Genomic DNA, 12,595 nt, shown 5'->3' on the forward strand with positions numbered 1-12,595 from the left:
GTCTTCTGGGGGAGGAAAATCAGTTTCCTTCAAGGGTGTGGCTCCTGGTTGGTCAACCATGCTCCAGTGCACGACACCACCCCAAGAACTATATGGACAGTACAAAAGGAATCAATAGGACATTAAATCTTAAAAGGCAAAGAATTATTACAAACATTTTTAAAATGTTTAAATCCAGAGTGACGATTAACAGATTAAATATGATGTGAACACACCCAATCAAGGGCATGTTCTCAACAGCACTGAGGTAAACCTGATTCATTCTCATTTGATCCCCTCCCTAATAAAAGACCCCAGTATTCTTTCTTACAGTAGCACAGAATGCTCATGGGTCCTTTCATTTGTTCCCCTGCCCAGTCTCCCCTTCCCTAAGTAAATAAGTCCCCACACCTAACCTATGTCAGATTTCAGACCTGTTTAGATCATCCACAAATAAGCAAATAAACAAATTCCACAGATTGATCAAATGAGAATGCAGAGTTTACATGCATGATAAAAAGCAATGCTTTCAGCTTTAAAACATATATATACATATATATGTATATTTATATGTGTATATATATATATATATATATTCACAGGTACCGCTGGAGATGCTGACTTATCTGGCTGGCATGAGACTGTGTAGCTGGCTCTCCACCAGACTACACTCATCTCCCAGGTGATCTGAAAGAGTAGTCAGGCTACAGGCCACTTTTCTAAAAGTGTCCCCCATAGTGTGGCGAGCACTCAAAGCCTGTTTCATGAAGAACTGCTTTGAGGTTCCAAAACATTTGTTTAATATCTATTACTTTCTTCTTTTCTCTGTGGCTCTCCCGATTTGGGCTTGATTGACAGGCACGGATATTTTTTGCATCTTTTTTCTTCCCAGCCGGCCTGAGTTCCCAGCATGCAGTGGGCATGCTAAAATGTGTACGGACACAAACTACTGCTTTCATCCTTTCTCTCTGCCCAGCTATGAGGCTTTCTCCATCATGTTCGCTGGGAACAATGTGTTCCAAGCAGTGCCCAGGCAAGGCCGAAAGGCCTAAGGTGAAAGTGAGCCAGGCATTCCTTTCCATGAGGCGCTGTTTGTGTGACATGCAGAATAGGGGGTTGAAGACACGGTTCAGCGGTTTAGAGTACTTGCTGCTCGTACAAAGAACCAGGGTTTAGTTCCCAGCACCCACTTCATGCAGTTCCAGGGAACCTGACACCTTCTTCTGACCTCTGCAGGCACATGCATGTATGATCATGCAAGGATATACACACATACACATAAAATAAAAAATAAATATTTTTAAAAATTGAATAGTAAAAACAAGTATAATATACTATGCCAAAAATATAAACATGGATTAAAATGTTATATTAAGTGGAATAGTGGTACATGCTATAATCTTAGCTACTGAGAAAACAAAAAAATCGAGGAACATGAGTTCAAAACATCTCAGGCAATTCAGTAAGACCCCATTTTAAAAAAAATCATATCCTACCTTTTAAGTTTGCATACTTAGTGTATGTTGATCAAAACATTTATTAAAAAGATAAAAATGTTCAATTGTCCAAATCAAAAGTCATTTGAGGAAAAAACAAAAAAGCTAAAAGAAAAGATTCCAGGGCCAGGGAGATGGTTCAGCTAGTGAAAGTGCTTGTCAGATTAACCTGATAGCCTGCATAGCACCCCTAGAGAGTCAGCTGAAAGGCTGGTGGTCCACCAGCCCAGTCCGCAGGTGCCTGCAAAGCTGGCAGAACCAAGAGTGTCCTTCCTCACCCAGGCGGACAGTGAGAACCGACTCCTAACAGCCGCCCTCTGACCTCCATGGGAGCTTTGCTTACTGGGCCATCTCATCTCTCAGTCCGCCCAGACTAAGCTGTCAGTGTTTCTTTGACACTGGGAATGAGATTGAAATCCACTAAAGTGGCTCAGTGATCTTCTTTTACATGGCCTCCCAACCCTGAATAAGTGCAATGTAATTTCTGGACCTGCATACGAAACCAAACATTGTTCTCTACAAGGTTTCATTTTGTTCTGGTTGAAAGCTTTGGTTCTTGACTTTTCCATCCAATGTCATGGAAAATCAACTCCTCCAGAGGTGTGAGCAGGTCATTGAAAAAAGTACTGAACATGACCTGCACTGTCCCCAAGAGCTGGGTGGTGTCATTCTATAACTAACAGGAAGACACAGTTGTTCAACCTGCCGTGAATCTGCCTCCAGCTAACGCAGAAGGTTTCTATTGTTTTCTCCGGAGGAGGGAGTTCTCTTGCCCACCAGAAAGCCATGGCATCCAGTCATATGAAGAAATCCAGAAACGGTGTTCCAGGTGGCCAAGCTATGCAGATAAAGTTCCTTTTGCTGTAGCTTGCTCAGACCTAACCAGAGGCCGCGCTGTAAAGCCAGTCATCTCCTTAAGAACTCACCTGAGTATTTCATTATCTGAAATCCTTGCCCCTCCCCTTTGTAAGGAGGAACGGTTTCCTATCTCCATCTTCCAACATCTTCCTATTTCTAAATGATGACAAGAGGATTCTGAGATCAGATTGGAAATCTTCACAGATTCTGACACTGTTCGGGCCTTGCAGATGGAGTCTGCACATCTGGAGAGTAAGGACCTCACTCGCTGTTCTTTGCTTCCCACAGACTTAGCACGGCACCAAATTAACAATTTTACACAACTGATACAAAATCAGTATGCAAAATCACTAACTGCAATGTTAGCCTGTTCATCATTCAAAGAGATAGAAGAGCTCTCTGGCCACTTTCTCTCCTCTTTCAGAGTTCAGGTTGGTTACTGATCTGGAAGTCAGCTGAGTGGCTTTGTCCCTGAAGCCACCAAAAAGCACCCTTCACCTCCGAAAGCTTATACTTCAACCTACCGCATTCCCACTCATTATACCGACGACATACACACCTCAGCTCAGCACTGGAGAAGAGATCACTTATGCCGGTGTGGGACCAAACAGCACTCACCACAGCATCTACCAACCTGTTTGTCTGTAACATGAAATCCAGAATTACATCGATTCTGTTCCAAATAGTGGCACAAGTGCTTTAGTATAACTTGATAAACTCATTTACCGTTTATCCACTAACAGTAACCTCCGTTTGCCACATGTTTCATCTCCACTCACGTGTCTGTCTCAAACACAGTATGTCCACCCAAAAAATCCATGAGTCCCCTCCTCCAACGCTCCCTTCCACAAAGGACTAATTTCCCACTTCTGTCACTAAACTCAAGCCTAATCTATCCCTGTCTGCCCAACTATAACACCTTGGTAGTAGTTCCAACACTATCTTATCATTCCTGGACAGTAACAACCTTCACATGCACACACACACATGTACACACACTCATATGCACATACATGCCCATATATATGCACACATATGAATATACATACACATGCACACGTTCCATCTCCATACTAAACAGAAAACAGGGTATGAAACATTTCTATTTTGTTTTTACCATATTCTCTCTCTCCCTCCCTCCCTCCCTCTCTCTCTCTCTCTGTGTGTGTGTGTGTGTGTGTGTGTGTCTGTGTGTGTCTGTGTCTGTTTCAGTGTGTATGGGTAGTATGGGTACCACACATGTCATCACATATGTGTAGAGAGGCCAGAGAATCTTTAAGAGTTGGTTTTCTCTTTCTACCATGTGGATCTTGGGAACCAAACCCAGCTCATCAGGCTTAGGAACAGAGCAACTTCTCATGGTCTCAGAAACACAAAAATGATTTACATGACATATAAAAGCTGACAATTCTCAGCCCCTGACTGCCTCTACCTACTAACACCCCTCTGCTCTTGTAAAATGTCTAACCACACTGGCCACCCTTTCAGGCTTTGAAAGCAACCAGCTACATCTGATTTCTAGATCTTTCCACATAATATTTCTTTCTTATCCCAAGCTATTCAATTCACTGTCATAACCCTGCCCTCCTCCCTACCCCCTACCTCCATACACACACATGCTTGCCTAACTCTGGCCTATGTTTCAGCATTCACTTTAAACGTCATCCACCAAAGAAGGCTTCTGGATTGACTACGATGTGTCCACAATTACTCCTCTGAAAACTGCCCTCTTTGCATCCTGTTGTTCATGAAGGCATCCCTCACAGATGTGTGATTTTATAAATGTTTACCAAAAACATTTCCTTCTTATGGCAGCCCTGGTAACTCGTAGCTGTGTCTGTCACTGACTCTCAAGTCCTTTGACAAAGATTTCAGCATGCTACTCAATGCATGTCTCTTTGATCAAAGGAACTGCTCTGGATTCTCAGGTTTACAAATACCTTCTCCTACTATGTCCCTAGCAATGGAGATGGGGCCTTAGAGCCTGTTACTCTTTCTGTCCCCAGCCTTTAATGTATCCATAATTTAAGCTGCTCATGATGGCACATGCCAGTGATCCCAGCATTCAGAACTCAGAGACAGGAGAAACAGGAGTTCAAGGCCAGACTTTGCTACATGGTGAGTTGGAGAACAGACTAAGCCACATGAGACCCTAACTAGTTATAATTGGCTGTCTGCTAACTGTGTGCAGTCACTATTAACTCCCATCTATGCAGTACTGGTCCCCATACCTGAAACTGGATTTCATTATCTTCCCCATACATGATTCCATCTCACAAACTCCATATATCAATTACTCATCTACTGTCACAAGATAACAGCAGCAGCAGCAGCACACAGGACCTATAGATGTCCAATTAAAATCAAAGAAGCACTCTGAGGGAGTAGTCTATACTGCTTCATTGTAATCACAGACACACGCTGTAGTCAGATGAAGGCTCAGCAAGTCCAGTTACCACAGCCAGCAGCCTCTATCTGCACTGTGAGCCTTAGAAGCCAGAAGAAATTCTAGAGATGAAACTGGGACTCATTTCAACCCATCCATTAACCCCCAACACACACACACACACACACACACAGAGGTGACCACCTCCACACGTCAACATAACACTTAGCTTTGGTCCACATTATAAAATCTGCTTTTCAAAACATCAAAATGCAGCCTTGTTTTGCGACTGGGAAGGTCTGAGAACCACAAGGCCTACAGATTTTCTATTTCTTATCACGAATGCTTTCCCGTGTTGTTGTTTGAGGATATTTTAATCGTCTATATATAACCTAACTGTGAACTAAGTGAGCAGCCTCGTGTCTCTTTTACTTGAAACACAGAAGTGATGATTTTTCTTATCCAACAATACCATTTAACCATTATGTAAAACTGTACCACGCTGTAATCGCACATGTTTAGCAAGGGGCTGGGAAGCTGCTTCTGACAGGACACACTACTCTGCATCATTTATCCTTCATTAAATAATCAAGAACACAAATGCTTATTAAAATAACCAACAGATGTGGCTCTTAGAGATGTGCCAATCTGATATCAATAAGGACTGAAGACCAAAGAAACCCTGAGCTATTTTTGGACTCAAAAGAAATACTTCACACTAGAAAATGCACAATAAATTTTTTATTAAGCGAATGATGCTTTCTGGAAATCAGCTTTCCTCACTCCCATTTATAAGTCCAATTTATCGTTTGGCTCTCATCTGAGGCTCTTAAAGGCATGCATTGGCAGAATGGACGGTACAACCTCAGTTCACAAACATATCTCTATCTGTTTTATTTTATTGTGTTTTCAGTCTTTGAGGGTAGAGCCCAGAATCCTACATTGGACAAGAGCTCTAACACAGAGCTACATTCTCAGACAACCAAAAATTATTTGGTAGTCCACTACAAGGTGCAAGCAGATAAAACATTCTTTAAACATCACTTTAGAGACCACTCCTTAATTTGATAGTCTAAGCTCTGTTTACTTCAGGAAATATTCTGAAGATGCCACACTGAAATAATAAAGTCACTTTAAGTACAATACATAAGGAAATTTGGGGTCATAGTTGGGTAGTAGGGAGCTATGTCAAAGGCCCCAGAACCTCAGCCCCACGGGAATGGCAATCCCTTCCCTCCTCACTCCTGTACGGATGTTGATAGGACATGCAGAAAACCTCTCCCGTAGCTTTGTCCTCCCGTCCATCTTTTAAGTCTGGAGCTTTCCCATAGAGACTGCTCCACTGTGATTACCTAACCCTATGTCCTTGACTCAGCTGTACGCCATAAGCCTGCCTCCTTATTCAACCCTGTATGAGAAGCACACTGACAGCCCAGACCACCCAGTCCCAGCTTTCCTGTATGTGTGTGTGATCTTTCCTTACCCCTCACCATCCAGATCTGGGTTCTGGATCCCAAGTCATGCAAGCAGTCAGCAGTTAGAAAACAATGTCTTAAGCCTAATGTTCTATTTGATCCCTGTCTCACTTCTGCCTATCGGTGTGACTCAATTTCCTCCACTATTGGATGGGAAGTGTTGTTTGACTTTGTCCGGGATCCCATGGTCTCTACTTAGTTTAATTGCATACCTAATGGTCTCAGCTGGGAGTCGCCTTGTTAATACTAGACACAGATATACAAATCATATCCCATTCTGTCTTATTTTCTGTTTGTTTGTTTAATGTTTCTGTAGACTCAGAACTACCAGAACAAAAATATAAGACAAACAGTAGGCAAAGTGGAATTTGTCTGATAAGTTTTTCTGGTGTCAACTATGATACAGGCATACAGTCACATGGTACAGAATACTTAATGATAGAAAAAAGAAAAATAATGTATGTATATCTATACAAGATTCAAAATTATGTATAAAAGTATTAAAAGGTTAGGCATCAAATGGTTAGCATCAAATAGTACTTTGGTTAGCAATAAGTTATAAAATTATTTTGACTTGTTTTCCTTCTCTGTGCTTTTCTGAACCTTTCCAAACTTCTATAATTGACAAATTTTTGTTTCAAACACAGTTTTCCTAGGAAATAAAATTCCTAATAAAGTTATGTTAAGTGCAAAATCTATGATTGAAATAAAGGTTACTTCAACACAAGCATTGTAACTCCTCACAACGGTGGATCTGTTGCTACTAGGTGGCTGTAAGCAGTCACTGTGACAGTAGTAGACAGAGAGGAGTCACCTATGTCCTGGGCTAGACAGAGCAGATCCTGGAGAATCCATCATGGTACTCATAACAGCACCCAATTTAAACCTTACAATATTAAGTGGAACTTGCCATTCAGACCACGGTCACCCACTGATGTCTGAAACCATAGTTAATGAGCCACGAGCGAGGGCAAACTCCCATGCTTACAAGGCTTCCAACCAACCCATCAGTGATCAATCACAGTGATCAATGCACAGTGATGCATTGGGAACAAGGCTTGGTCACTGAGTGCTCAGAGAAAGTGCTAGTGGTCATTATGGCCATCACCCTGCTCTCTAAACTTCTCTGAATAAGAAACACTTCTAGAGGATTCTAGTCACCAATGCTCTGGTTAGGAAATCAATGCTGTTCAATCGTTCAAAAGGTTTTTACTGGCATAGTCTTGGCCATCATAATGATTCTGGAATTCAACTCCTTATTTGTGGAGGCTTCCAACAGCATAAACTGGAGGAGGAGGAGGAGGAATAAGACAGAAACAGACACCATCACTGTTAAGGAAGAAGGATCCCACTAAGGGTTGCTCGTCTGAGATCAAGATGACGATTCCCAGAGTAAGGCACCAGATGGTATTCAAGGGAGGACTCCAGATCTAGCAAATATTTGGAATGTGGAGCAATCGAGTGCTCAACGTAGAACACTCTCTGTAAGAGGGGTGATGTCCACGGAGCCTCCACTGCCAGCACACCGGGTCGGTTTCAACAAAACAAATCCCACATCCCAGTTCCTTGTGGAGGCAAGGAACCTATCATGATCTACGATGGGAATGGTGACAGATCTGGACACCATTACCACAAAGGGAGGACGGGTGAACAAAACCAAGTTCTGAAATTAAAACCAGAAGTCCCACTGAGACCATTAAACAGTCCCATATTAGATGACGTGGGTTCACCTCTAGGCTGCTGCTTTGGACAGTCTCTTTGTGAATCACCATAGCCAAGAATCAAGCTCACCCAGTATAGAACTACAGCAGCCCAGGTTATCTGCAGCCAGCTGGTGAACAGAATAAGTTCCCCTCACTAGCTCATGGGCATTTAAGGCTCTTTCCCTCTCCAAGATGCTCCCCAGACGCAATTTAGCCCACCACGTCCAATAAATGCATAATCTTGGATAAAACACGGTAGAAAGAAGAAAACTAAGGATACACACCAGAATGAACAGCGTAAGATGACAAAGGTCAACGCATGCGCATGCATGCACATGCAGAACAGGTCAGGCTGGGTTGTCACCAACTCTGTGTAACTCTACAAGAGTATGTGCTTACAAGCAACCTGACCTGGGTATAAATAGAAGAGGCTCCTTGCTCAAAATCACCTATCCTCACAGCACAGCCAGAATCCCCTGCAGCCAAGTCCCAGTGCTGAAGTGTCTTCCACATGCTCTCAGGTGGGTCCTCCATAGCTACACTAAAAACTAACACCAGAGATTACTCTGGGAGACTAAGGGCCTTGTTTAAATGGTGGAAATGCAACCTACATATGGGAGCAAAAACCCTAAGCAAGTTATATTCATAAACCAGCAGCACTCTACTAGTCATGCAACAGTAAGCACAGAAAATATAGAAGGTGTGGTACGTTACCCAAAAGCCCTGCTAAAGACCGCATGTCCTTCTCCATCAGCATGTAAATCTCTTCCTCCGAGAAGCGGCCAATGCCGTGGCCGTGCATCTCCCGCTTCACAATTCCTTTTGTTATGTGGCACACGACCCACCTGAGCAGGTTACTGAAGGGACCACCGCCACTAAGTGACAGCATCTTCCGGGTCTCATTGAGATTGTCCACCCACTGGCAATAAGCTAATGTCCTGGAATTGTGTGGAAACAAGTTACTGCTGTGCATCAGAGATGTGTAGCTCTGCAGTCACTTTCAAACGCATTGCTCAGAGTGCAGCACTACCAAATACCCGCAGTGTTTAACCTGAGCGGCAGGAATTGTCACAACAGTTCTAGCCAACGTGTAGATTTACAACTTTCAGAGAAACGACGGTGTCCTGTGCTCCTGTTCAACCAAATCTTCCCGGTCGCCTGCCCTCAAACTCCTCTGCTCTTTCTCATGCTATTTCAGGAAAGTAATAGCCTTTCAGGAGGCTGGCAAGTGCTATGGGGTACCCAACAGGGCCTGCAGCCAATGGGAAGAGAGCAGCATTCCCCTCTGGAGCTTAAGGACGGCTCCTCAGGCACATGAGTGCTTTGTGCTAAGTCCTGTGTTTCTGTTTTCTAGGCTGCATGTATTTTACATCTCATGATTAAAAAGGTTGGGTTATTTTTTTAAGACACCCTTTTGCCTTTTGAACAGAGGTTAAGGGGCAGGTACACCTGCCTATGTTTCATAAGTGATATGCGGTAGATATGTAAATTATTTGCTCTCCAGAAAATCAACTCTCTCCCTCAGGCTGTTTGCAAGGATTTTTAAGTATTCACCCAAGGAACTGTGTGGTCACTCTCCCACTGGGTGGCGCTGGTGGCAATCTCACCCATCCAGCGGTCCCACACAACACATGCAGACAGGAAGCATCCTATTGGCTGCAGTGCCTGTACTTTTCCTTATTTGGTTTGAAAAACCTGCAGAGTCTCAAAAGTGTTTTTATAGCTAACCATGTTACTAGATATACAGTAAAGGACTTCCCTCTGAGAAGAATGTAGCTCTGAGAATATACACATGAAATATTTTCTTTTCTTTATAATAAAATTTTCTTTATAATAATAATAAAAAAATGTATCAATCATATCCCTACCCCTGATGTGGGCTAATATGTAGTAATGACTTCTTAAAACTCAGAAAGGTAAAAAAAAATTATTATTAAAAACACACAGGATGATGGTAAATTGTAGCTACAAAAAGTTATTTTACACATTAGGAAGAAAACAAGAGCTGGGTACATCTCAGTGGTGTAAGATCTGCTAGCATGTGTCAGGCCCTGGCCTCTATCTCTAGCTCCACCGGGGGGAAAAAAAGCCCTGAAAGTTTTAGCATTTTGTGTAGCTACGCTCTATTGATATCCTCTCCACTTAAAAACATATATAAAGTTTCTAGTCATTCTTGAGGCATGTGTGACTCTAAGCTGGAGATGTGTTGTGTCACCCAGTTAGATCCTGAGCATAACTGTAGGATGAACAGGACGGAGCTCAAGAGGCACCTACATGAAGATGCTGGCTGCCTGGACCTGCAAGAACTCCAGGAGTGTAGCTGGGCTTTAGGATGCACGTAAAGAATTGTGTACGACCTGAGATGGACAGCCTTACAGAGCTAATCACAGGAGGCCTGAAGCCAGGCTGAATCATTTTAATTCCAAAAATAAAGGTTAAATGTTGGAAAGTTTCATAATCAGACCTATGGCAATGCTGGTAGGAAGGCTGACAGGAAGACAGGGTGAGTGAGACAGACAGGAAGGATGTGCTGTAGACCACGACAGAGAGGTGCCACAGGGTACATGGAGAACTTCTGAGATAGAAGGGTCCAGTAACTGGTGTCTTCGCCCAGGCTGAGCATTTGAGCAGATTTCACCAATCAGCGCTGGACCACACAGGGTAGAATGAATTTGAGGAATGAAAGGTAGGTGAGCCAGATGCACTCGAAGGTTCCAAAGACAGAAGATGTCCAGCAAGCAGGAAAAACTCAAGAAGAAAGTTTAGACTTTACACGGAGATCGAACTGGTGGGCAGTCAGGGACATTTAGTGAGTTTTAAAGCTGTGAGAAGAAATGGGATTGTCTAAGGAACGTTCTAGAATGAGGACAATGTTGGAAAAATCATAGTTCAAAGGCAAATTAGAAGAAAGAAGGTGCTATGGTGAGAAGGAGAGACAGCTCATGTCTGTGTCTATGTATGTGTCCTTGTACATGTTCACTAGGCATACAAGTGCATGTGTTATAAGGACACATAAGTGTATGTATGCATGTGAGTGTGGAAGCTAGAGGTTCCTCAGGTTCTGCCCACAGTTTTTTTCAGGCATGGTCTCTACTGACCTAGAACCTGCCAAGTGCAGCTAGGCTGGCTGGCCAGTGAGTTCCTGAGCCTTGACTGCCCCAGGCTTTCCAACACTGGGATTTCAAGTGTGCTCCACCACACTTACACTTTTTTTTTTTTTTGGAAGGTGGGCAGTACACTCCACATATTGCATACGCCCTAAGTGACCAGAAGAAGGTATGAGATCCCTGGAGCTAGATGTACAGGTGTCACCTCTGTGGATGCTAGGAACAGAACTCAGGTCTTCTGGAAGTACAGCAAGCATTCTTAAGGGCTAAACCATCTCTGCAGCCCCAACACTCAGCACTTTAAAGATATATGCAAATTAATCTCAGGTCCTCATACCTGCAAGGCCTTGCGAGCACTTTAGTGACTGATGTCTCCCCAGCCCCTTCTGCACCTGATTTCTTTGCTTTTCTACTGTCCCTAATATTACAGACCAGTGTCAGATAAGGACCAGAGGGCTCTTTGGGGATCAAATCCAGCAAAGTGTCAAAAGTGTCGAAAGACAACAAATGTGTAGATTACTGTTATGGTTTGTATATTCTTGGACCAGGGAGTGGCACCATTTAGAGGTGTGGCCTTGTTGGAATAGGTGTGGCCTTGTTGGAATAGGTGTGGCCTTGTTGGAATAGGTGTGTCACTGTGGGTGTGGGCTTAAGATCCTCACCCTAGTTGCCTGGAAGTCAGTCTTCCACTAGCAGCCTTTGGATGAAGACATAGAACTCTCAGCTCTTCCTGTGCCATGCCTGCCTGGATACTGCCATGCGTCCACCTTGATGATAATGGACTGAACCTCTGAACCTGTAAGCCAGCCCCAATTAAATGTTGTTTTTATAAGACTTGCCTTGGTCATGGTGTCTGTTGACAGCAGCAAAACCCTAACTAAGACATTTACATACTCTTACCTCAGCTAGGACAGGCAGGGGATATTTTGCAGGTTTCCATGTCATAAGAGCCAAGGCTACACCTCTCACTCAGGATTCCAGAAACAGTGAGAGATTCTACCTCGTCACTCCACCCGAACAACTCTCCCCAAGCCATGGGTCAGAAACTTCCTCCATGCCCTCTTCACTGAGCTGAGCTCTCATGAGTACTGAAGCACCTGACACTGTTAGTCTCTCATGGAGCTTGCCTTTAGCTGACAATGGCTGTTCCCCCCCACACACACACACACCTTCCCCATGTTCCAACAGTATTCTAGCTATTTTTGTTCTAGTCTCCTCCCTACTACATCTAGTCATGAGGTGAGCTCATTCATACCTAGGAGTTCAAAGCAACTTCCAAATCTATACCTAACTCAGACCTCCATTCTCAGAGCCATGAGTTCCTAATGGAAGAGCTTCAGGAAATGCAAACTACACTTCCAACATTGGATTCATTTTTGTTTACTTCACCTCACCCAGGCCAGAATCCCAGGAGATGTTCTTCATGGCTCCCACCCAAGTGTGCCACGCCTATGCTCACAGGCCAGGTGTTTCTCAGGATGGCTATAAATGCAGCCCAACATATTTGTAGATTGCAATATCATATTGTGATGTCAGAAACCCCAGGACCCTGACCATATTCTGACCCTTCCCAGTTTCCAAGTCTCAGTAT

The 12,595-nt window shown here is 43.5% G+C and overlaps 1 protein-coding gene across 1 annotated transcript in view; it reads right to left on the reverse strand.

Moving 5' to 3' along the window:
- Positions 1-12,595, reverse strand: part of Faxc (failed axon connections homolog, metaxin like GST domain containing) — a 60,472-nt gene that overhangs the window by 27,019 nt on the left and 20,858 nt on the right. Inside the window, exon 4 of the mRNA XM_021160948.3 lies at positions 8,612-8,835. Within this exon, the coding sequence (XP_021016607.1) occupies positions 8,612-8,835 (224 nt within the window). The remainder of the gene's footprint in view (positions 1-8,611; positions 8,836-12,595) is intronic.

The sequence above is a fragment of the Mus caroli genome, unplaced genomic scaffold, assembly GCF_978045245.1.
Source record: "Mus caroli unplaced genomic scaffold, Mus_caroli_1 scaffold_6, whole genome shotgun sequence".
In the NCBI taxonomy this organism is placed as follows: Eukaryota; Metazoa; Chordata; class Mammalia; order Rodentia; family Muridae; genus Mus; species Mus caroli.